We start from the raw sequence: 25,111 nt of genomic DNA, 5'->3' as shown, positions 1-25,111 counted from the left end.
CATGTTGAGAAAAATGATTTTCTCATTTTAATTTCACCATAGAAAATATGAAAGAAAGCAAAACATAATTAAATTTAATTTGAAATTTATACATTTTTAATTATTTAATCTTCATACAATAGAGAAAAATAAGTTAAATGAATTTGAAAAACTAATTTATTGACTTTAAATCATATTTTTAATTTTCTTCACTTTTTCTTTCTTTCTACTTTTTATCTCTATTTTCTTTCCTATGCATTTTCCTTCAAATTTTCCGAGAAATAAATATAGCTTAAAAGAAAATTTAACAATAGGATATTTCAACCTTTATAATAATAAGAAAGTCTATTCCATGAATATGTCCTAATGCAAAAACATCAATGACTTATAAATTGACTCGAAAAAGAATTTGAGACACTTTCCAATAATTATCCTTGTAACTTAATTTTTTCAATTATTTGCTTCATACGTTCTAAATCCTTTGAATATTTAATATATACATCGAACTACTTAGATAGGTACACATATACTAGGCTACATCATAAAAAATATATCGAATACTCTTTTGGGTTATCATGTCAATTTATAAACATGATCAAGCATACTGCAGACATTATATTTTGACCTAAACAACAGAAGGTGCTATATTCCTATCTCCTTGCCTATTGAAAATGGCCTAATGGTTGATGTGGGGATCAATATTAAGGTGACCGAGTAGCGCTAGTATCGTTAATGCAAGTAAAAACTTGAGCAGACTGTGAGCATATATAGAAGAGAAGTAAATTTTCATTGCATGAAGAAGTGAAGAAGAGAGTAAGGTCAACACAACATCATCTTTCCTATACAAAGTTTGGAAACTTGAATGAGGGAGTTATGGTCTACCACCCTCTTCAAATGGTACCAACACCACAATGGCAAACAGAATTACAAAAGCCCTCAAAATTGAACAAATTGAATTACAGCATTCTTCATGGGAATCTCAAATGTATAGGCCTTCACCTGAACTTTGGTATTTTTCTTTTCAAACAAACATCTGACTCTCCTGAGATGAACAATGACAGCCTAAATGGACCTCCTCGTCCTGAAAAGTGGGGTGTGCTACATAGTGTAGATGGAAATTTCTGATCATAGCCAAGACCTAAGAAACACCAAACAAGAACTGTATGAGATCAAAATTAGGGGAAAAAAAAAAACAAAGAAAAGAAATAAGTCTTGCTAAGCACATAACAAAGAAGACGCATTCCCATATCCTTGCCTTTTGATAGTGGCTAATTGGTGGTGCGGTATCAACTATCATTCAGGTGATCTCTCCCTGCTTGCAAGTAGAACCATAGTGAATACTGTCTCTAGTAATTGCAGACTGCCCAACCAAAACAGAGCAATCTCAGTAAAATTTGAGCAGGCAGTACCTTTAAGGTACTCTGCGTTCAATAAGAACAATGAACCGAGACACTAAAACAACGACATCTTCCTCACTCCACCTTCCATCTGGAAGATCCCTTATAACAATTTTATTGTCAATTGACATAGAACATGATATACATCACTGCACAAATGCTTTAACTATTGGAAAGTATTAGCCAAATGAGAACCCACAAAATGATGCAGTCATGATTAAGAAAAACTTGTGAGGTCTCCACTGTTGGACCATCGGGAAGTAGAAAATGAAGTCTCTACAAGTACAAATCCATAATAACTCATGACAAAGGATCAAAGCAATTAAAATATTTCACTAACCATAAATCATGATTGAGGCTCAAGAAGACCAAGTCACTTAGAACACCCTGAGAGCTGCTTGGCACCATGCCTTTATGACCATAGCCAAATCAATCAAACCTTATAGAGAGCAAGGAAGCACAATAGAGATGATAAGAAATTTTGAAGCATAAACTTAATAATTGCCACAACGTTTTTTATTTTGAAGGAAGTTATTTTGAGTATGGAACAAGTACCTGATTGACATTAATATATTTCCATCTTCATCAGTATAACACATGGTTGATGATTATGTGTGGAATGTGAGCTACATAATGCCAATCCTGGCCTTTCTCAAATTGGCAGCGACCTTCCAGCAAAGAGCATTTGTCAACAGCCAGAAGAGAGAGGGAGTTTGGCAGTCTCTCTTTCGTCAGGTATTGAAGCTTCAGGCAGTCGGAGATCTGCAATTTTTCAACTGAGCTAAGGTGTTGAAGACCTGCTTCTGTTAAAGATTTGAGCTTAGGGCAGCAGCTAATGGATAATGTTTTGAGTGAGGTGAGATGTTGAAGCCCCTCTTCTCCAAAGGATTGGAGCTCAGAACAATTGCTAATGGATAATGTTATGAGGGAGGTAAGATGTTGAAGCCCCTCTTCTCCAAAGGATTGGAACTCAGAACAACTGCTAATGGATAATGTTACGAGGGAGGTGAGATGTTGAAGCCCCTCTTCTCCAAAGGATTGCAACTCAGAACAATTTCTAATGGATAATGTTGTGAGGGAGGTGAGATGTTGAAGCCCCTCTTCTCCAAAGGATTGGAACTCAGGGCAGTCGCCAATGTATAAGTTTGAGAGAGAGGTAAGTTGTTGAAGCCCCTTACTGTCCAGAGACTTGAGGTTTGGAAGTTGTTCAATTCTGAGAGTGGTAATTGTGGAGGGCAGTAGACACTCCCAGGGAAGAGAATGAACATCTTGGCATCCACCCCTGATATTGAATCTTGTAAGAGAGGCCAATCTTTGCAAACCCCAGTCCACCTGAGATGTGAGTTGGTCGCAGGATGAAATTTCAAGTTCACGTAGGTTAGAGGGCAAGCCATCCCTCTGAAACAACAATTCTGGACAATGAAATAACCTCAAACACCGCAAAGTTGAGAGGGTGTGTTTCAATAACTTGAGCTTCAAGCATCCGGAGATCTCATAACTTGCTAGGTCGAGAGCCGGCAATTCAATATATACAACATCAGGGCACCGTGAGATATTCAAAGAATTAAGAGATGTGGGATCTCCCTCTGAAACGGAGATATAGAGGAATTCAAGCCCCTGAAGCTTACTGATTTCAAAACAACGCAATCTTGGAAAGATGCTTAAGGAGAAGGATAATGAAAGAGAATCATAGGTGTTATCTCTGATGTATATATTTTCGAGGAAAGGGTGGTGGCATCTCAACAACACAGGTAGGAGAAACTCTAGCTTGGAACAGTGAGAGATTTTTAGTGATTCCAATGCATTAGTGGGTAAACCAACTCTGTGCAAGGATCTAGACAAACAACAATATGTGATTTCCAAATATCTGAGAAGACAAGTTTTGCTCTGGACCAGTTCCTCTTCTATTAGAGTCTCCACAGAATCACATTCTGTAATTGAGAGCCTATGCACTCCCACTGGTAGTTGCTTCCACTGAGAGATGTTTGAAATTTTAACGTGTGAGGTTTGAAGAGCAGTGAAGCCACTAGTTGGCCTTTTCAACTGCAATTTACCACAATCGACCATCGTCAATTCACTGATTGCAGGAACTTTGAGTGAAGCCACAAGCAGCTGCGGACATCCAACAATTTCAAGTTTCTTCAAGGATCGAAGCTGTTTTGGTAATTTCCCTGTGAGTTTGGGACATTTCTTTATATAAAGCTCCTGGAGACGAGGGAATTCTCCACGTCTGCATCCACAACACAACCATTTCTCCCAATTGTGCATGCACTCAAATGTTAGAGTTTGTAAGGATGGGAAGGAAGGCTTAACTGCAATGGAGGAAGAAGCATTCCCATAATAATAAAACTCACTGCCCACCCTCTGTATTCCATTCATTCCTGAGATCCGTAACTGTTCAAGAGAGGGTAGCTGCCCAAGTGGTGGCAATGACAAGCAAATTTTACAATTCCAAAGCTTTAGGGTCTGGAGATTAGAGAATGAAGGATTTGCTATCCATGTCGGAAATCTCGAACCACCAAAAAGATTAATAGAGAGTCTCTTTAGGTTTGTATGTGGCCGAAGATTATCAATTATGTCTCCATCTTGTATAACATCACCTGCTCTCCAATCCCAATCCAACACTAACTCCTCCATGTACATCTTGTCCTTCAAATTGGCTTCTTTTGCATCCCTGCCACATTTCACATTCTGCAACTTTGAAATTGTAAGTGTTCCCTTTATATCTGAAAGTTCCTTCAATTCTCCAATCCCCGACCGGCTCTTTTGCCCCACAATGAAATAACTCAAGTTTTGCAAACATTTTAAATGGCCAATATGACTTGGCATCTCTCTTAGTGGGGTATCATCAATGTCAAGATAACGCAAATTAATCAAATTTTCGATTTTTGAAGGCAATTCATACAGATTCGAACACATTGACAATATCAATGTTTGTAAATTGTACAAAGTACATATTGATGTAGGCAATTTTTCAATCAAAGTATTAGAGAGATCCAAGTAGCGCAAATGTTGCAACTTGCCAATTGAATGGGGCAAATTAACAATCCTGTAGTTATGAAAACATAACACCCGCAAGCACCTAATTTTCGATAATAGATTGTGTAGAACTCTATTACTTAAGTAGCCAAGCATGTACCCCAATGATAAAAATGTTCGTAAGCACTTAAATTCAGAAAGTGTTCCATATCTATCAAAGGTATCATATTGTCTACGAAAATATGATAAATGACGAGTCTTTTCTGAGATTTGGCATACCCGACCATCCTCCAAACTGACAGAAAATTCTCCAGACACCAGTTGAGCCAAGTCATGAATAAGGTCATGCATTACAAAGTGTGTCTTCTTTTTCCAAACTGAATTTTGAAAAAACGACTTCGATAAAAGCTCGTGAAAGTACAAGTCACCTACCTCTTCCATTCTTCTCTTGCCTTTTGATTCTTGTAAAAGACCTTCAGCCATCCATAACAAAATTAGCTTCTCTTTCTCCAATACGTAGTCCTTGGGAAAAATTGAGCAATAGGCAAAACATTGCTTTAGATGTGAAGGCAGATAATTGTAACTCAATCTCAATGCAGGAAGAACTGTATCAGTTGACAAATCCCATATTTGGCTGTTTAGTATATCATCCCATTTCCTCGCTTCAACCTCAGAATGTAAAAGGCCCCCCACTGCTTTTACAGCTAGTGGCAAACCTTGGCATTTGTCCACAATCTTCTTACCAATTGCTTCTAGTTGTGGATACGCACTCGAGTCTCCATTTTCAAATGCGAGTTTTCTAAACAGAGACCAGGAATCTTCAGAGGATAGTTCACCAAGACAATGAGAATAAACAGCGCGCATAACTGCTGCAACATTGGTGCTGCGGGTCGTTACAACAATCTTGCTTCCCTTTGCCCCGCCTTTGAGTGGAGTTTGTAGCATAGCCCAGTTACTAGAGTCCTCGTTCCAAACATCATCCAAGACAAGTAGAAATTTCTTCGTATTAATTCTCTCTTTCAGTTTAACTTGAAGCTGATTTAGGTTATTTGTCTCGAAAGTGGATGAAGTAATCTCCTCCAGAATTGTTTTTGTAACTCTAATAGGATCAAATTCTTCGGAAACACAAACCCATGCCTTCAAATCGAAGTGTTCCATCACCCTTGCGTCATTATATAGAAGTTGAGCAAGTGTGGTCTTGCCAAGGCCGCCCATGCCCACTATGGAAATCACACCTATCTCATCCCTCCTTGCATTATCAGACAACACCTGTTCAATCATCTTCTGTTTTTCATCATGCCTGCCATAGACAAGAGATTCATCCACCAAAGAAGTAGAAGGCCACCTTTGTGACAGTTTCTCGCCAACACCTTCTTTCAACCCAAGGACGGCTCTGTCTCGTGCCATATCTTCAAGTCTATCAATGATCTCCTCCACCCTCGACTCTATGCTCTGACTGTCAAATGGGGCATGAACCCAGGTACACATGTCCATGATGTTACCCACCTGACTCGTGCTGGTTTGGGACTCTGCAGCTTCCATCTTGTGTCGCAAAGCCTCTGTGGCGATCTCATCCAGTATGTCCTCCGCATCATACACAGTCTCTTTAAGCAAGACCAGCCACTTCTTCACATATGGATCTGTAAATTGTTTGACCTCAGCATCGTTGAGCACTGCATGGACTACCAGCAACTTCCTTTCCAACTTCTTCAGGAGCGCATCGCTGAGCTTCCGCCCCTGGATGAAGCTCACAACCTCGCGAGAAGCCAACCTGTCAAATAGAACTTGAAGAGAAGCCGAGAAGAAAGCTCCTCCAACTAAAGCCCCAGCCATATCTGTTCGTTTGTAGAGAAAAGTGAGTGATGAATCAAGGAAAAACGAAGGCAAGCGATCCAAAATCAAACCACCAAACTGGAAAAGATTGGTTTGTATTGAGAAAATGCAATGTTTCTTGGTAGCGAAGTTGGGTCAGACCTGGTTAAATTATTCGAGACGATGGAAGGCCTCAGGTCTGACATTGTTCACAAATGACAAACCACACAAAACAAAGGAGGCCGGCTTGAAAAGGAGCATGGACATGGCCGGCCACAAGAAGGGCCAAAAAACTTATTTAATTAAGCTTACAATTTACTTCCGTTTAGAAGACTTATTGGCCATTAGCACCTAATTAAATGATCTTTTAAATTTAGAAGAGTTTTTTTATTTCATTTCCAAATATCTTGAGTAGGTGAAATTTTGTTGTGACGATTTTCAAATTTAATATTACTGATCATTGTCATATTTCAACACTTTCATAAACTCCTTTTTGTGGGAGAAATATTTTATAAATTTTTTTTAAAATTTTTAATAATTAAATATGTACAAGGCACAAAAAAAAAAAAAAAAAAACAGAAAAAACAAAAACAAAAACAAAAACAAAAGGCAAAAACAAAAACAAAAAACAAAACAAAAAAAACAATGAATAAATAAATGAATAAAGGATTCAATAATAGTTGAGGGATGTTTTTTTCCTACGAATTTTGATATTTCATTTCAATGAATTGAGTTATCATTTTATTTATTTTCACACTCAATCAATTTTTGATAAAATGTTGCAATATAAATAAATACTTACATGGTAATATGAAGGTTATGTATGCTTATTATATAGTTTTGTCAGCCATAAAGTTACATAAAATTAGTTGAGATTATGAGATCATTTACTAATTTTGACAAGATTTTCACCATAATTAATTAGTACAATTATTTGAAAATTATCTATCAAGGAATATTTTTCTAGGTTTTTAAAAATGATTTTAATTATTAGAAGTAACTTTAATTATTATAAAATTATTATAAAAATGATTTTAATTTTGTTAGCCATATGCTAAAACTCAAGTGTATTTTCCATCTCCAAGAAACAAGAGAAAGTGCAATTGTAGAAGGAGATTATCTATAACAAGAAGACTTCCTTTGAGTTATAATCAAGAAGAAAATATCATTAAGATTAAAGTGGATCAAAATGGGTTTAAAAGGAAAAAGTTTATGAAATTCAGGTTTAAGATACTACATTGTAAGATTGTTGGTGCACTAAATTATGATTGTGTGCGTATTTTTATTAAAGTAGCTATCACCAAATTTCATCCAATTAAAATCAAATTGTAATAAATCTTTTTAGAAGTTGGATGAAGTATTTTCTCTTTGAAACCACGTTTGATTTATTTATTTCAAGCTTAAAAGAGTTCTAAAAAGGTATGAAATAAAACTACATTAAGTATAGTGTTACTAAATTTTCACTAACTGGAAGCTAAAGGACAATGGAGTGTTAATGAGCGATTGATCAGGTCGTTGACCAAATTGCCCATGAGAGGTCTTTCAATATGCCCCTTCTAGCTTACACATAAAATTATGATGACCTTTCTGATTCAATCAAATAATTGATCAATTAACATAGGGCCTTACAATGTTAATTTCCACTACATGTATAAAGACCTTTCAACGGTAACATAGGCTTATGAGTAATGACTAGTTGCTGCTCGATTGGGACTTCAGGGTTTTTATCTCTAATGATCACTAGTTTACTTTCAATACATATATAAAGGCCATTTAATTCTCATTGTTGACTCTCCAAGAACCTAACATTAATTATTATCCATTGGTTGTAGGGAGTTTTTTTTTAGTGCTCCTTGATTCATAATCTTACTTATCCACCATGATGTTGTATTTATTTGAATCAAAATTGTACACAAAGATTAATCTTCTTTCAATCATAAATCTTATGAGGATTGACAAGTGTGGGATCACTTGGGCACGTGGTTCAAGAGTCGGGTATTTCTTGAAAGGGTATTTTGGAACCATAATTCATAGAGAAAAATTTGGAAACTGTCTTTAAAAGTTTCATTATAGAAGGTATCTTAAAACCATAATCCAAGTATAAAGAGTTTAAAAGTTTGGATTTTAAAAAAATTTTAAAAAAGTATGGTTGTGGCTAGGGCCTTGGTCCCTAAGCTTTAAGCGGCTCCTGCAGCAGTGCCCACACATGGTGAAGAAAAGCTTACTCGGGTTATTTCTAATAGAAGTTAAAGGACGATGGTGTGTATGTATCAAGTATTGTATTCTATAGCAATCCATTTGCAAAAACAACAAATATTTTTTTCTTAATTTTTTTAATGTTAGAAATTGATGATACCAACTACTCCAAACAGAGTACTACGGTAAACTACTTTCATAATTATCAAAGATACATTTTCTTAAAGTCTAATCGAAAGAAGAAAATGTTTAAAAAAAAAATGATTTTCTTATATATATTTAGTTTTACCATAAAAATATGAAAAAAAAAAAATTATTAAAATTACTTTAAAATTTATATATTTTTAAATTATTTAATCTTTATATAATAAAGAAAAATAAGTGAAATGAATTTGAAAAAATATATAAGAATAATTTATTAATTTTAAATCATTTTTTTTTCACTTTTTCTTTCCCTTACATTTTCCTTCAATTTTTTTTGGAGAAATAAATATAGCTTAAAAGAAAATATAGCAATAGGATATTTCAACCTTTATAATTATAAGAAATTCTATTCCATGAATATATCGTAATGAAAAAAATATCGATGACTTATAAATTAATTCAAAAGAGAATTTGTGACCGCCTTCAACAATGATCCTTGTAACTTAATCTTGAATATATTTAAAAAATCTCAATCGTTTGATTTATACATTCTAAATCCTTTGAAAATTTAACATAGACATCAAACTACTAATTTACAAACATGATCAAGCGTACTGCAGACATTAGATTTTGACCTAAACAACAGAAGGTGTGCCCATTGAAAATGGCCTAATGGTTGATGTGGGGATCAATAAGGTGACCGAGTAGTATCATTAATGCAAGTAAAAACCTGAGCAGAGTGTGGGCATATATAGAAGAGAAGTAAATTTTCATTGCATGAAGAAGTGAAGAAGTGAAGAAGGTCAATACAACATCATCTTTCCTATACAAAATTTGGAAGCTTGAATGAGGGAGTGGTAGTCTACCACCCTCTTCAAATAGTACCAACATTCTTCATGGGAATCTCAAATGTATAAACCTTCACTTGAACTTTGGTATTTTTCTTTTCAAACAAACATCTGAATCTCCTGAGATAAACAATGAGAGCCTGAATGGGCCTCATGGTCCTAAAAAGTGTGGCTTGGAAATTTCAACAGCAACATACCGTACATGGAAATTTCTGATCATAGCCAAGACCTAAGATGATGTATTCCCATATCCTTGCCTTTTCACGGTGGCTAATTGGTGGTGTGGTATCAACTATCAATAAGGTGATCTCTCCCTGTTTGCAAGTAGAACGCAGCGAACCATCTCTGGTAAGTGGAGACTGTCCAACCAAAACAGAGTAGTCTCATTAAAATTTGACCAGGCCGTGCCATTAAGTAGCATGTCAATCCATGGTAACAGCAGAGCCACCTGATCAGTTTTTGTCAAGGATACAGTATCAGCAGAATAGTTTCTCTGTGTTCAATAAGAATAATGCCTACAGGCACTAAAACTTCATCATCTTCTCCACTCCACGTTCCATCTGGAAGAACCCTTACAACAATTTTATTGTGAATTGACATAGAACACGACATACATCACTGCATGAATGCGTTAGCTATTAAAAAGCATTAGCCAAATGAAACATACCTGTTCCTTTATACATGCCAACCTTATAGAACCTACAAAATGATGCAGTCATGATTAAGAGAAACTTGTAATTTGCAGATTAATTGTTAAGTGAGGTCTCCACTGATGGAACATCTGAAAGAAACCAACCAGTACAAATCCATAATCGGTCATGAGAAAGAATCAAAGCAAATAAAATATCTCACTAACCATAAATCATGATTGAGGCTCAAGAAGAGCAAGTCACTTAGAACACCCGGAGAGCTGCTTGGCACCATGCCTTTATGACCATAGGCAAATCAATCAAACCTCACAGAGCCAGCAAGTACAATAGAGATGATAAGAAATTTTGAAGCCTAGACTTAATAATAACCACATCATTTTTATTTTTTTTAAAGGAAGTTATTTTGAGTATGGAACAAGTAACTGATTGACAATGATAAATTTCCATCTTCATCAGTATAACTCATCGTTGATGATTATGTGTGGAATGTGAGCTATATGCTGCCAATCTTGGCCTTTACCAAATTGGCAGCAACGTTCCAGCAAAGAACATTTGTCAACAGACAGATGAGAGAGGGAGTTTGGCAGCCTCTCTTTTGTCAAGTATTGGAGCTTCGGGCAATCGGAGATCTGCAAATTTTCAAGTGAGATAAGGCGTTGAAGACCTGCTTCTGTTAAAGATTCGAGCTCATGGCAGCCACTAATGGATAATGATTTGAGGGAGGTGAGATGTTGAAGCCTCTCTTCTCCAAGGGATCGGAGCTTAGAACAATTGCTAATGGATAATGTTGTGAGGGAGGTGGATGTTGAAGCCCCTCTTCTCCAAAGGATTGGAACTCAGGGCATTTGCCGATGTCTAAGTCTGAGAGGGAGGTAAGTTGTTGAAGCCCCTTACTGTCCAGAGACCTGAGGTTTGGAAGTCGTTTAATTCTGAGAGTGGTAATTGTGGAGGGCAATAGGCACTCATCGGGGAATGATTCCATGTCTTGGCATCCACCTTTGATTGTGAACATTGTAAGAGAGGCCAGTCTTTGCAAACCCAGTCCACCTGAGATGTGAGTAGGTTGCAGGATGAAATGAGAAGTTCACGTAGGTTGGAGGGCAAACCATCTCTCTGGAACAACAATTCTGGGCAACCTCTTAAATTCAAACTCTCCAAAGTTGAGAGGGTGTGCTTCAATAACTTGAGCTTCAAGCATCTGGAGATCACATAAGTTGCTCAGTCGAGAGCCGGCAATTCAATATATACAATATCAGGGCACTCTTGGATATCCAAATAATTAAGAGATGTGGGATCCCCCACTGAACTCAAAATTGAGAGGAATTCAAGCCCTTCAAGATTATAGATTTCAAATTGGTTCAACCTTGGGAAGAAGCTTAAGGAGAAGGATAATGAGAGAAAATCACAAGTGCTATCTCCGATCAGTATATATTTAAGGAAAGGGTGGTGGCATCTCAACAACACAGGTAGGAGAAACTCTAGCTTGGAACAGTGAGAGATTTCTAGTGATTCCAATGCATTAGTGGGTAAACCAACTCTGCGCAAGGATCTAGACAAACAACAATTTGTGATTTGCAAATCTTTGAGAACACAAGTTTTGCTCTGGAGCGGTTCCTCTTCTATTAGAGTCTCCACAGAATCACATTCTGTAATTGAGAGGCTATGCACTCCCACTGGTAGCTGCTTCCACTGAGAGATGTTTGAAATTTTAACGAGTGAGGTTTGAAGAGCAATGAAGCCACTATCTGGCCTTTTCAACTAAAATTTACCACAATCGACCATCGTCAATTTACTGATTGCAGGGACTTTGAGTGAAGGCACAAGCAGCTGCGGACATCCAACAATTTCAAGTTTCTTCAAGGATCGAAGCTGTTTTGGTAATTTCCCAGTGAGTTTGGGACAGTGCCGCATATAAAGCTCCTGGAGACGAGGGAATTCTCCACGTCTGCATCCACAACACAACCATTTCTTCCAATTGTCCATCCACTCAAATGTTTTGTAAGGATGGGAAGGAAGGCTTAACAGAAATGGAAGAAGAAGCATTCCCATAATGATAAAACTCACTGCCCACCCTCTCTATTCCATTCATTCCTGAGATCCGTAAGTGTTCAAGAGAGGGTAGCTGCCCAAGTGGTGGTATTGATAAGCAATTTTTACATTTCCAAAGCTTTAGGGTCTGGAGATTAGAGAATAAAGGATTTGCTATCCATGTCGGAAATCTCGAACCACCAAAAAGATTAACAGAGAGTCTCTTTAGGTTTGTATGTGGCCGAAGATTATCAATTATGTCTCCATCTTGTATAATATCACTTGCTTCCCAATCCCAATCCAACACTAACTCCTCCATGTACATCTTGTCCTTCAAATTGGCTTCTCTTGCATCCCTGCCACATTTCACATTCTGCAACTTTGAAATTCTAAGTGTTCCCTTTATATCTGAAAGTTACTTCAATTCTCCAATCCCCGACCTGTTCTTTTGCCCCACAATGAAATAACTCAAGTTTTGCAAACATTTTAAATGGCCAATATGACTTGGCATCCCTCTTAGTGGGGTACCAAGAATGTCAAGATAACGCAAATTAATCAAATTTTCGATTCTTGAAGGCAATTCATACAGATTCGAACACCTTGACAATATCAATGTTTGTAAATTGTACAAAGTACATATTGATGTAGGCAATTTTTCAAGCAAAGCATTATAGAGATCCAAGTAGCACAAATGTTGTAACTTGCCAATTGAATTGGGCAAATAAACAATCCTATAGTTATGCAAACACAACACCCGCAAGCATCTAATTTCTGATAATAGATTGTGTAGAACTCTATTACTTAAGTAGCCAATCCCGTAAACCTCCAATGATAAAAATGTTCGCAAACACTTAAATTCAGAAAGTGTTCCATATCTATCAAATGTATTATATTTTCTAGGAAAATATGATAAATGACGTGTCTTTTCTGAGATTTGGCATACATAAAAAATTCTCCAGACACCAGTTGAGCCAAGTCATGAATAAGGTCATGCATTACAAAGTGTCTCCTTTTTCCTAACTGAATTTTGAAAAAATGACTTCGATAAAAGCTCTTCTGCCCCACATTAATGGTCATTGGGCTCATAGCTTCTGGCAGCATTTTAGGATGCCACATTTGTTCTGTTGCCTTGGATAGGTGGAAAAGAAAAGGGGGGAAAACAACGACACACAGACAAAAAGAAAGAAAAAAGATAACATTATTTAGTAGACTGCAAGCTGCAGCTGAACAATAACATGTGCATAGATATAGAGAGACAAGAACTTATGTATGTTTGTGTGTGTGTATGCAAGAAACATATCATGATAAAGAAAAAGTTGATGAAAACAAAGGTCAGACATTGCATTCACCTTCAGTGTGGTATTTAAGTTATTTCTCACATTGCTAAGGAGCTTTATTTGGTCATGATTTTCAATTAAGTTTTGGCACTCTTGACATAGCCTGAGGCAAAAGCAAGTAAACACATTAGTCCTTAAAGTTGAATGCTTTAATACTGAGTTGAAGCCTAATAACTGCACATATAGAAAACAACAAGAATTTTCTAGGAAAATCATAAGCAGAACATACCTCTCAATAGAGAGAAAGTTCTCACGAAGCTGGTTTATTGTCTTTTGAGATGAGGAAATTGATTCCAACCCAGCCTGTACCTGTTCAACCTGAATTTAAGAGTGTTGTTTCAATAGAACACATCAATATGGTAGTAAAATTAAAGTGCCTGGGATTCTTCAGCTCCATAGACTCATAAAAAAAGTGAAGAACATAAGAGACTTAATAGTAACCACATAACATTAATAACAACATAATAATTTCCCTGAAGCTTAGAATAGAAGTTTCTGTATACCTGCTCTGCAACCATCATACTAAGTTGTGCATCATTTGCCTGACATTAAAAAAATATAGCAACATTCAGAAGGCAACTTGAAGGTTTTACATAAATTTAATATAAGAAATATTAGGAATTTAGCATTTTTATGATCCATTAAAAGATCTAGTTAGGTTAGTCAGAGTTCCCTCAGATGTCCAATGTGATCCAGCATGCTCTGAACTCAATCCTTGAACGCATCATTGAAGACCATCAGGATCAGTCAACACACTTTTTTGGCTATACCAAGTGACCTAGAAAACATAGGACTTGGATAGTTTTTAGTTCCCCACCAATCTTTTAAATGCCCTAACTCATTGCATAGGGAATTGGATCTCCACACATGCTAGGAGTATATTTGAGAATTGATAGATTGAGCCCCTTCATAAATTTAGCTCTAAGGCTTTTCTTTCTCAATCAATTGTCAATAAAGATTCTACATGTCAATTGATGGAGCACTCTATTGATCGGATGCTAAGAATAGTTGAGTTCCATACTAGTTTTAAATCCTCTTACAAGCCTAATTGGACTCCTCCTTGTTGGGGAGCATCTTAAAATCTTTCACTTCAGAAACAGAGTGAAGTAGCCCCAAGAAAGCAAAACTTGAGAGATCTGATTCCTAGCACATGAACTCAACTTTCATAAATAAAACAAGCTAGCAACTCATTCAACCTGATCTCACACTTCAATTTCCATGTATCTAGAGAGTTCCAAGATGATTGCTCATTCCAGTCACCCAAAACCAAAAATTTCTCTTGTTCAATCAGTATAATCTTAACGCAACACCTGCATAACTTCAAAATTTTGCATGTGTGTGGATAGGTGTGCACACACACACACACACACACACACACACGTACTCACCTACATATGTGATTGAAACTAACCCAAATTGAAATAGAAATTTTGACTATTAAATTGGACAAAGAAGCATCACCTGTTGGCGCGTAATGTAATCAGCCTTGATTGACGAAATTGACTGCAAAAGTTCAGGTAGTGGCAAAAGTTTGGCAACCTCACGAACCGCCGCTTCCTTGGCTTCAATTCCAAGATCCTCTACAATCATTGTCTAAGCTTGATGTATGAGCATGTAATAAATTCAGTACCTGGACAAATGGAACGTCAAATCTTTTGAAATTTTAGAGAGACAAAACACTATTGAAAATTATTTGTCGCTCATTGTCTCCATGAAATCTTTAAGGTTAGTGTTAAACTAGAGCAATGCAGGAACAGATATAGACAGAATGGTCGAACCCACAAACAGCGAACCACAACTCAACCCACTTCCCAACTCATCGATGAGTTCCAGAAATGATCTCCTACTCAGGTTTCACAACCTGACAAATAGGCAGATGAATGAAGGGGCAAGTTTACATGCACATTTGCTTATTTCTGATTGTAAGGTCATTGTCCACAAACACGGATTTGGATTTAGAATCCAAGGATGAGAAATTCACCTGTTTGGGTGAAAAAATGAAACGGAAGGATACAAGACTCCATAACACAGTTTTCCATCAACAATTTGTGGGTTTTTCATCAAACTGATTCGGTACAATTTGAATGTATCATCAAACGACTTGCACAGTCCAACACTCAGACAAAACTCACATTAAGAAACAAAATTCAGAATAGTCAAAGCTCCCATTCAAAAGAAACCCAAATAAAATCAATCAAATTCAAGTCAAAAGAACAAACTAATTGATCAAAAGAACATAAATTTAAGAGAAAACAATGAAGAAGATAAGACAGAAATTGGCGTACCCACAAATGAGAGAGTTTCAGGCTATAAAATCCAAATCCAAACACAAATAAAAAGAAAAGAAAAAGAAAGAGAAATATAATTAGGGGCAATGGCAGCAGGGGCGAGAGAGAAGCTGTTTCTCTTGCTCTAATTATTACTCACAGATCTGAGAAAAGAAGTTTTTCTGCATTGTTCCAATTTATTGTTCAAGAAGGTGACCAACAGCATTTCAACTTGAAATCGAATAAGTAATAAATTTGTATTAATTGGAGATAAATACCTAGTATTTCAACCCCAAACCCACACTGCTTAAGAAATTTCATCCATAATGAGATACGCTGTGCAAAATATATTGATCAAACCCTCACCTAGCTATTCCATGAGGACCACTACCTAATAAAAGGCAGGATACTCTATATTATTTTGACTTTATATTTTTTTCCTACACTTTCTCCGCAACCAAACACACGCAAGTGATTCAAAATCTCAAATAGAAGCGACAAACGAAAGAGCCTCCAATATTGAGAAAATTAACCAAAATTGGAATAATTGAGGATGCCCTTAAGCTATAATTCATATACTAAAGCCTAAATTAACTCAATAACTTACCAGGGAAGATGGATTCTGAATTTCTGAGAGGATTCGCACGTGAGGAAGTGTCCGATATGGAGTGGCACGTGAGCAACTAATAGCGGTGACGTGGCTCTTTTTCATCCGATTTGTCACGTGGCACTTCGGGTAACAAATTTCAGGGATTTTTTTTTAAAAATAAATAAATACAAAAATACGACACTTTTTATTACTTTTTATTTTTATTTTTACACTAAACTCGTTTTCTTAAGAGACGAATTCTTCTTTTATATTGAACTTGTCTTTTAAAAAGACGAATTCACTTTTTGTATATTTTTTATTTTAAAACTTTTTATATTGAAAATGTAAAAAATATGAGCTCATCTTTTTAACATATGAGTTCACTTTTACATTGAATTCGTCTTTTTAAATCACGAGTTCTATTTAAAATTAAAAAAATACTATAATTTTAAAATTATTCAAATTTCAATAAATTCTCCCATGGGAAACAAACTTTCTATTAAATAATAAATTCATCTCCGATGTCAAAAGAAAATAGCAAATAATTAAAACAAAAAAATATATATACAAGTTATATGATCCATAAGTTTATTAATTGTAGTAAAATATGGAGCTTCTTAACCTAGGGGTTCTTTATTATTTCAATTGAACTTTTTCCTTGTAGTATGAACTCTTTATTATTTCAAGTGATTGAATAACTACTTGTAAATTAAGTTTATTCATAAAATTGATTTGTCCATGTGAAAATACTTCAACACTTTCACTATGCTAGTAGATTTAATGTGTTTTGCACAGTTGCTACATATTATAAAATTGGAATACAAACTTCTTCACTATTTTAATGTACAGTAAAAAACTATGGACAAAAAATTATTAAAGAATAGTTTAAAATAAGTTAAAAGTCAAAATTAAGATATTCATGTTGATCTCAAGCTCAAAAAAGAAATATAAAAACGACAATAAATTGAAAAGTGAAAAATATCAAAATGTCCTTATATTAGACAACTAGAAACTAAGTATTTTTCTTCTAAGAAAAAAATGAAATATGAAAATTTGTTTTGAATAATAGAATGGTATACGTAGATTTGAGGACATACACGTGAGGGGAAACAAAAAACACAAAAAGTTCGTGATTGCTCGAAACTTTAAGATTTCTTTAATTATCTCTAATGTCTAGTTTACTCACAATACATGTATAAAGACCTTTTAACTCTCATTATTAATTCTCTAAGAACCAAATTTTGATTATTATCCATTGGGATAATGGTTTTTAGTGCATCTTGATTCATAATCTTACTTATCCATTTGATGCACTTTGATATCATTGCTTCCTTTGTATTTATTTGAATCAAAATTGTATAATACAAAGATTAATCTTCTTTCAATTGTTAGTCCTACGAAGATTAACAAGTGTAGGATTGCTTGAATAGCTCAAGAGCGGGATATCTCTTGAGATGGTACTTTGGAACCATAATTTAGAAGGAAAAGTTTGGAGACTTTGTTTTTAAAAATTTTGCTATAGAGAGTTCCTTAGAACCATAATCCAAATATATAAAGTTTGAAGGCTTGAGCTTTAAAAAGTTTTGGATTAGTGGAACCTTCATCCCAATTGGAACTTGAGCAGAACGGATATACGTAAGGTTATGTACTATAAAGATCTTGAGTTTGAATTCTCTTTATCTCTAGCTTTCCTATTTACTTTTATGCATTATTTCTTTTATTGTTATTTATTACAATCTCAAAGTTTTCAAATATCAAATCTCAAAGTAGTATCACCAATGCACTCCTCTACATAGTAGTGGGTGTTGTATGAGTGTCTTTTAACTACAATCATGGGTCCTTAGATGGAAGGATGTATTCATATGAAGAATTCTTTCATAGATAGGGATAGAGGGATGATGTAAATTAATAGTATTGATGTTGGAACTAAATGTTTCTTTTCTACTATGATTCAGTTTCCTTCATTTTTTGTCTTCCCATAAATGAAGCTTGATTGTCAGCGGCTAGTAATTAAGAATGCGTTTAACAATGATTCTAGGAAGTGTTTATAATATTTCTAATACTTGAAAAATAAAATTTTTCAAGTATTAGAAATGATAGAAATATTTTCTAAAATTACTGTCAAACGCACTCTAAAGCAGGTATGAATATCATTAATGTGAAAAGGTAAAAACTTGAGCAGACTTGGGAGTATTGAAGAGAGGAGAATTTTCATTGCATGAAGAAGTGAATAAGGTCAATACAACATCATCTTTCCTATACAAAATTTGGAAGGTTGAATGGGGGAGTTATAGTCTACCGCCCTCATCAAATGGTACCAACATCAAAATGGCAAACAGAACTACAAAAGCTCTCAAAATTGAATAGATCGAATTACAACATTCTTCATGGGAATCTCAAATGTATAGACCTTCACCTGAACTTTGGTATTTTTCTTTTCAAACAAACATCTGACTCTCCTGAGATGAACAATGAGAGCTTGAATGGACCTCCTGGTCCTGAAAAGTGGGGTGTGCTACATAGTGTACATGGAAATTTCTGATCATAGCCAAGACCTAAGAAACACCAAACAAGAACTGTATGAGATCAAAATTAGGCAAAAAAAAACAAAGAAAAGAAATAAGTCCTGCTAAGTACATAACAAAGAAGATGCATTCCCATATCCTTGCCTTTTGACAGTGGCTAATTGGTGGTGTGGTATCAACTATCATTCAGGTGATCTCTCCCCGCTTACAAGTAGAACCATAGTGAATACTGTCTCCAGTAGGTGCAGATTGCCCAACAAAAACAGAGCAATCTCAGTAAAATTTGAGCAGGCAGTACCATTAAGATACTTTGCGTTCAATAAGAACAATGAGTCGGGGCACTAAAACAACGACATCTTCCTCACTCCACCTTCCATCTGGAAGATCCCTTATAACAATTTTTTTGTAAATTGACATAAAGCATGATATACATCACTGCACAAATGCTTTAACTATTGGAAAGTATTAGCCAAACGAGAACCTACAAAATGATGCAGTCATGATTAAGAAAAACTTGTGAGGTCTCCACTGTTGGTCCATCGGGAAGTCGAAAATGAAGTCTCTACAAGTACAAATCCATAATAGATCATGACAAAGGATCAAAGAGAATTAAAATATTTCACTAACCATAAATCATGATTGAGGCTCAAGAAGACCAAGTCACTTAGAATATCCTGAGAGCTGCTTGGCACCATGCCTTTATGACCATAGCCAAATCAACCAAACCTTATAGAGAACAAGGAAGCACTATAGAGATGATAAGAAATTTTGAAGCATAAACTTAATAATTGCCACATCATTTTTTATTTTAAAGGAAGTTATTTTGAGTATGGAACAAGTACCTGATTGACATTGATATATTTCCATCTTCATCAGTATAACACATCGTTGATGATTATGTGTGGAATGTGAGCTACATACTGCCAATCTTGGCCTTTCCCAAATTGGCAGCGACCTTCCAGCAAAGAGCATTTGTAAACAACCAGAGAAGAGAGGGAGTTTGGCAGTCTCTCTTTCGTCAGGTATTGGAGCTTCGGGCAGTCGAAGATCAGCAATTTTTCAAGTGAGCTAAGGTGTTGAAGACCTGCTTCTGTTAAAGATTTGAGCTCAGGGCAGCAGCTAATGGATAATGTTTTAAGGGAGGTGAGATGTTGAAGCCCCTCTTCTCCAAAGGATTGGAACTCAGGGCAGTCGCCAATGTATAAGTTTGAGAGAGAGGTAAGTTGTTGAAGCCCCTTACTGTCTAGAGACTTGAGGTTTCGAAGTCCTTCAATTCTGAGAGTGGTAATTGTGGAGGGCAGTAGGCACTCCCAGGGAAGAGAATGAACCTCTTGGCATCCACCCCTGATATTGAATCTTGTAAGAGAGGCCAATCTTTGCAAACCCCAGTCCACCTGAGATGTGAGTTGGTCGCAGGATGAAATTTCAAGTTCACGTAGGTTGGAGGGCAAGCCATCCCTCTGAAACAACAATTCTGGACAATGAAATAACCTCAAACACCGCAAAGTTGAGAGGGTGTGCTTCAATAACTTGAGCTTCAAGCATCCGGAGATCTCATAACTTGCTAGGTCGAGAGTCGACAATTCAATATATACAACATCAGGGCACCGTGAGATATTCAAAGAATTAAGAGATGTGAGATCCCCCTCTGAAATGGAGATATAGAGGAATTCAACCCCCTGAAGCTTACTGATTTCAAAACAACGCAATCTTGGGAAGATGCTTAAGGAGAAGGATAATGAAAGAGAATCATAGGTGTTATCTCTGATGTATATATTTTCGAGGAAAGGGTGGTGGCATCTCAACAACACAGGTAGGAGAAACTCTAGCTTGGAACAGTGAGAGATGTTTAGTAATTCCAATGCATTAGTGGGTAAACCAACTCTGCGCAAGGATCTAGACAAACAACAATTTGTGATTTCCAATTTTTTGAGAAGACAAGTTTTGCTCTGGAGCGGTTCCTCTTCTATTAGAGTCTCCACAGAATCACATTCTGTAATTGAGAGGCTATGCACTCCCACTGGTAGTTGCTTCCACTGAGAGATGTTTGAAATTTTAACGTGTGAGGTTTGAAGAGCAGTGAAGCCACTAGATGGCCTTTTCAACTGCAATTTACCAAAATTGCCCATCCACAAGTCACTGATTGCAGGAACTCTGAGTGAAGCCACAAGCAGCTGTGGACATCCAGCAATTTCAAGTTTCTTCAAGGATCGAAGCTGTTTTGGTAATTTCCCAGTGAGTTTGGGACAGTGCCGCATATAAAGCTCCTGGAGACGAGGGAATTCTCCACGTCTGCATCCACAACACAACCATTTCTCCCAATTGTGCATCCACTCAAATGTTAGAGTTTGTAAGGATGGGAAGGAAGGCTTAACTGCAATGGAGGAAGAAGCATTCCCATAATGATAAAACTCACTGCCCACCCTCTCTATTCCATTCATTCCTGAGATCCGTAAGTGTTCAAGAGAGGGTAGCTGCCCAAGTGGTGGCAATGATAAGCAATTTTCACAATCCCAAAGCGCTAGGGTCTGGAGATTAGAGAATAAAGGATTTGCTACCCATGTCGGAAATCTCGAACCACCAAAACAATTAATAGAGAGTCTCTTTAGGTTTGTATGTGGCCGAAGATTATCAATTATGTCTCCATCTTGTATAATATCACATGCTCTCCAATCCCAAGCCAACACTAACTTCTCCATGTACATCTTGTCCTTCAAATTGGCTTCTCTTGCATCCCTGCCACATTTCACATTCTGCAACCGTGAAATTGTAAGTGTTCCCTTCATATCTGAAAGTTCCTTCAATTCTCCAATCCCCGGCCCGCTCTTTTGCCCCACAATGAAATTACTCAAGTTTTGCAAACATTTTAAATGGCCAATATGACTTGGCATCTCTCTTAGTGGGGTATGATCAATGTCAAGATAACGCAAATTAATCAAATTTCGAATCCTGAAGGCAATTCATACAGATTCAAACACCTTGACAATATCAATGTTTGTAAATTGTACAAAGTACATATTGATGTAGGCAAATTTTCAATCAAAGTATTAGAGAGATCCAAGTAGCGCAAATGTTGTAACTTGCCAATTGAATGGGGCAGATTAACAATCCTATAGTCACGCAAACACAACACCCGCAAGCACCTAATTTCCGATAATAGATTGTGTAGAACTCTATTACTTAAGTAGGCAAACCAGCGACCCTCCAATGATAAAAATGTTCGCAAACACTTAAATTCAGAAAGTGTTCCATATCTATCAAAGGTGTCATATTTTCCTAGAAAATATGATAAATGACGAGTCTTTTATGAGATTTGGCATACCCGACCCTCCTCCAAACTAACAGAAAATTCTCCAGACACCAGTTGAGCCAAGTCATGAATTAGGTCATGCATTACAAAGTTTGTCTTCTTTTGCCAAACTGAATTTTGAAAAAACGACTTCGATAAAAGCTCATGAAAGTACAAGTCACCTACCTCTTCCATTCTTCTCTTGCCTTTTGATTCTTGTAAAAGACCTTCAGCCATCCATAACAAAATTAGCTTCTCTTTCTCCAATTCGTAGTCCTTGGGAAAAATTGAGCAATAGGCAAAACATTGCTTTAGATGTGAAGGCAGATAATTGTAACTCAATCTCAATGCAGGAAGAACTGTATCAGTTGACAAATCCCATATTTGGCTGTTTAGTATATCATCCCATTTCCTCGCTTCAACCTCAGAATGTAAAAGGCCCCCCACTGCTTTTACAGCTAGTGGCAAACCTTGGCACTTGTCCGCAATCTTCTTACCAATTGCTTCTAGTTGTGGATATGCACTCGAGTCTCCATTTTCAAATGCGTGTTTTCTAAACAGAGACCAGGAATCTTCAGAGGATAGTTCACCAAGACAATGAGAATAAACAGCGCGCATAACTGCTGCAACATGGGTGCTGCGGGTCGTTACAACAATCTTGCTTCCCTTTGCCCCGCCTTTGAGTGGAGTTTGTAGTATAGCCCAGTTACTAGAGTCCTCGTTCCAAACATCATCCAAGACAAGTAGAAATTTCTTCGTATTAATTCTCTCTTTCAGTTTAACTTGAAGCTGATTTAGGTTATTTGTCTCGAAAGTGGATGAAGTAATCTCCTCCAGAATTGTTTTTGTAACTCTAATAGGATCAAATTCTTCGGAAACACAAACCCATGCCTTCAAATCGAAGTGTTCCATCACCCTTGGGTCATTATATAGAAGCTGAGCAAGTGTGGTCTTGCCAAGGCCGCCCATGCCCACTATGGAAATCACACCTATCTCATCCCTCCTTGCATTATCAGACAACACCTGTTCAATCATCTTCTGTTTTTCATCATCCCTGCCATAGACAAGAGATTCATCCACCAAAGAAGTAGAAGGCCACCTTTGTGACAGTTTCTCGCCAACACCTTCTTTCAACCCAGGGACGGCTCTGTCTCGTGCCATATCTTCAAGTGTATCAATGATCTTCTCCACCCTCGACTCTATGCTCTGACTTTCAAATGGGGCATGAACCCAGGTAGACATGTCCATGATGTTACCCACCTGACTTGTGCTGGTTTGGGACTCCGCAGCTTCCATCTTGTGTCGCAAAGCCTCTGTGGCGATCTCATCCAATATGTCCTCCGCATCATACACAGCCTCTTTAAGCAAGACCAGCCACTTCTTCACATATGGATCTGTAAATTGTTTGACCTCAGCATCGTTGAGCACTGCATGGACGACCAGCACCTTCCTTTCCAACTTCTTCAGGAGCGCATCACTGAGCTTCTGCCCCCGGATGAAGCTCACAACCTCGCGAGAAGCCAACCTGTCAAATAGAACTTGAAGAGAAGCCGAGAGGAAAGCACCTCCAACTAAAGCCCCAGCCATGTCTGTTGGTTTTTAGAGAAAAGTGAGTGATGAATCAAGGAAAAATGAAGGTAAGCGATCCAAAATCAAACCACCAAAGTGGAAAAGATTGGTTTGTATTGAGAAAATGCAATAATTTCTTGGGAGAAGCTGGCTCAGTTCTGGTTTGGCCAAAAGCAACTTTGGATTCCAATGCTAGAATGAATTATTGGAGAAGATGGTTGACCCACAAAGCAAAAGAGGAAGGAAAAAGGAGTAGAAAAAGTGGCATACATGCACATGGCCTGCCACCAGAAGGGTTCAAGAAAATTATTTATACAAACTTATATTTATTTTCTCAATAAAATTAGTTTCATTTTTATAAAAATTTAGATTTTAATAATTAAATATATTAAATTATTTATTTATTTTATCATATGAACAATTATTTTTCCAAGGATTGTGTATATAATTTCTCATTTTGAAATTTACTTAAAAGATTAAAAAAGAAAAACTTTGATAACCCAGCCCCTTCTTTAAGGTATTTGAGAAAATGCAATGATGTTGAACCGAAATGATGGAGGCCCTACTTGCCGACATTGTTGACAATACCACTGCGCTACACAGAAAACAAAAGATAAAAGAAAAGAAAAGTTAAGGGAAGTCAAAAAGCCAAGAAACCAGTACATGGGCTGCCACTAGGAGGGTTAAAAAATTATTGAAATAAATTTATCATTTACGTAACTTTAACATTTGTTTTCCCTTAGTAATTCATAGTATAAATGGTAAAGAAAAAGTGAAAATTCGTAAGCATTAATATCGTGTATAGTTTTTCAAAAAATTAAGGATATCTACACTAGGAGAATTTATATTGTTTGTGGTTTAATTATTTATTCATATTTCAAATACAGGAAGATGATGAAATTATGAAATAGTCTCTTACTTTGTTGATGAAGTTTCTACACAATATATACCTGTCCTAGTATATGGTCAAATTAAAACTACCTAAAATAAAAATGAGAAACTAACTAAAATAAAGGATATATATAATACCAACATTAAGAAAAAGAAACTAGTTAAAGTAAATGATATATATACTATCAAAAATAAGAAAATGAGTCTAACTAAAATAAAGGATATATATACTAATTATAATCCTATAATTTTTGTATTTGATTGAAATTGACTTTCCTCATTCTCTCCCCTCAAGATGGAGTTTCCATAGATAACACCAATCTTGATGCGTAAATCTTACCGTGGTTGTCAAGATAAAGGTTTGGTCAAAGCATCTACTAGTTGATCATTAGAGCCGATATAGGAGACGTGGAGTTGACCTTGTTGAGCTTTCTCGTGAAAAAAATGGAAATTGATTTCAATATGTTTCATGCGAGAATGGAAGACCAGATTTGCACAAAGATAGGTGGTGCCAACATTGAAGCAATATATGGTTGGCGGAGCATTGATAGTGATGGCAAGTTCGATGAGAAGTGATTAGATCTAGGTAGGTTCAATTGTTGTATATGCAA

At 36.4% G+C, this 25,111-nt stretch overlaps 4 protein-coding genes across 17 annotated transcripts; all 4 read right to left on the bottom strand.

Annotated features, from left to right (window-relative positions):
• Nucleotides 1-1,258: 1,258 nt before the first annotated feature.
• On the bottom strand, nucleotides 1,259-16,202 carry LOC100266992 (exocyst complex component SEC6). 11 transcript variants are annotated; one of them, XR_009467176.1, is made up of 8 exons: nucleotides 15,916-16,202; nucleotides 14,832-15,000; nucleotides 13,874-13,912; nucleotides 13,600-13,688; nucleotides 13,383-13,473; nucleotides 10,023-10,136; nucleotides 9,804-9,926; nucleotides 9,258-9,714 (listed from the first exon to the last, which is right to left on the bottom strand). XR_009467176.1 is itself a non-coding variant. In XM_059741358.1 (7 exons), exons 2-6 carry the CDS (start codon nucleotides 14,958-14,960, stop codon nucleotides 10,046-10,048), a joined length of 357 nt encoding a protein of 118 aa, XP_059597341.1. In that variant the 5' UTR covers nucleotides 14,961-15,000; nucleotides 15,798-15,898; the 3' UTR covers nucleotides 1,260-1,467; nucleotides 10,023-10,045. The 11 variants fall into 11 exon arrangements, 2 of the variants coding, with proteins under 2 accessions (XP_059597341.1, XP_059597340.1); XR_009467181.1 differs by having other exon boundaries at nucleotides 9,804-9,915; nucleotides 10,023-10,054; nucleotides 15,916-16,200; XR_009467182.1 differs by having other exon boundaries at nucleotides 9,804-9,915; nucleotides 10,023-10,054; nucleotides 16,004-16,200.
• On the bottom strand, nucleotides 1,482-6,291 carry LOC132252621 (putative disease resistance RPP13-like protein 1). Its single transcript, XM_059741352.1, has 2 exons — nucleotides 1,763-6,291; nucleotides 1,482-1,652 (listed from the first exon to the last, which is right to left on the bottom strand). Exon 1 carries the CDS (start codon nucleotides 6,186-6,188, stop codon nucleotides 1,962-1,964), a length of 4,227 nt encoding a protein of 1,408 aa, XP_059597335.1. The 5' UTR covers nucleotides 6,189-6,291; the 3' UTR covers nucleotides 1,482-1,652; nucleotides 1,763-1,961.
• Nucleotides 9,258-21,642, bottom strand: LOC109121409 (putative disease resistance protein At3g14460). 4 transcript variants are annotated; one of them, XM_059741356.1, is made up of 3 exons: nucleotides 19,379-21,642; nucleotides 18,782-19,232; nucleotides 9,258-9,584 (listed from the first exon to the last, which is right to left on the bottom strand). In XM_059741356.1, exon 1 carries the CDS (start codon nucleotides 21,640-21,642, stop codon nucleotides 19,624-19,626), a length of 2,019 nt encoding a protein of 672 aa, XP_059597339.1. In that variant the 3' UTR covers nucleotides 9,258-9,584; nucleotides 18,782-19,232; nucleotides 19,379-19,623. The 4 variants fall into 4 exon arrangements, with proteins under 4 accessions (XP_059597339.1, XP_059597338.1, XP_059597337.1 ...); XM_059741355.1 differs by having other exon boundaries at nucleotides 18,782-19,498; nucleotides 19,594-21,642; XM_059741354.1 differs by having other exon boundaries at nucleotides 18,782-19,477; nucleotides 19,594-21,642.
• Nucleotides 18,418-23,863, bottom strand: LOC132252524 (putative disease resistance RPP13-like protein 1). Its single transcript, XM_019223710.2, has 2 exons — nucleotides 22,227-23,863; nucleotides 18,418-18,781 (listed from the first exon to the last, which is right to left on the bottom strand). The coding sequence occupies exons 1-2, from the start codon at nucleotides 23,625-23,627 to the stop codon at nucleotides 18,665-18,667; spliced, it is 1,518 nt and encodes a 505-aa protein (XP_019079255.1). The 5' UTR covers nucleotides 23,628-23,863; the 3' UTR covers nucleotides 18,418-18,664.
• Between the last annotated feature and the right edge of the window lie 1,248 nt (nucleotides 23,864-25,111).

The sequence above is a fragment of the Vitis vinifera genome, chromosome 12, assembly GCF_030704535.1.
Source record: "Vitis vinifera cultivar Pinot Noir 40024 chromosome 12, ASM3070453v1".
NCBI lineage: Eukaryota > Viridiplantae > Streptophyta > Magnoliopsida > Vitales > Vitaceae > Vitis > Vitis vinifera.
The sequence above is the reverse complement of the archived record's forward strand: the minus strand, read 5'-3'. Positions and strand labels throughout refer to the sequence as shown.

Excerpts from the sequence above, each read along its gene's own strand:
- LOC132252621 (XM_059741352.1), bottom strand. The coding sequence starts at position 6,188 with ATGGCTGGGGCTTTAGTTGGAGGAGCTTTCTTCTCGGCTTCTCTTCAA.
- LOC100266992 (XM_059741357.1), bottom strand. The coding sequence starts at position 14,960 with ATGATTGTAGAGGATCTTGGAATTGAAGCCAAGGAAGCGGCGGTTCGT. Across the intron at positions 13,913-14,831 it reads ATTACATTACGCGCCAACAG|GCAAATGATGCACAACTTAG; the intron begins GTGATGCTTCTT and ends TTTTAATGTCAG. Across the intron at positions 13,474-13,599 it reads AACTTTCTCTCTATTGAGAG|GCTATGTCAAGAGTGCCAAA; the intron begins GTATGTTCTGCT and ends CTTTTGCCTCAG.
- LOC109121409 (XM_059741353.1), bottom strand. The coding sequence starts at position 21,642 with ATGCCAAGTCATATTGGCCATTTAAAATGTTTGCAAAACTTGAGTAAT.
- LOC132252524 (XM_019223710.2), bottom strand. The coding sequence starts at position 23,627 with ATGGCTGGGGCTTTAGTTGGAGGTGCTTTCCTCTCGGCTTCTCTTCAA. Across the intron at positions 18,782-22,226 it reads GCAAGAGAAGAATGGAAGAG|GTCTTGGCTATGATCAGAAA; the intron begins GTAGGTGACTTG and ends GGTGTTTCTTAG.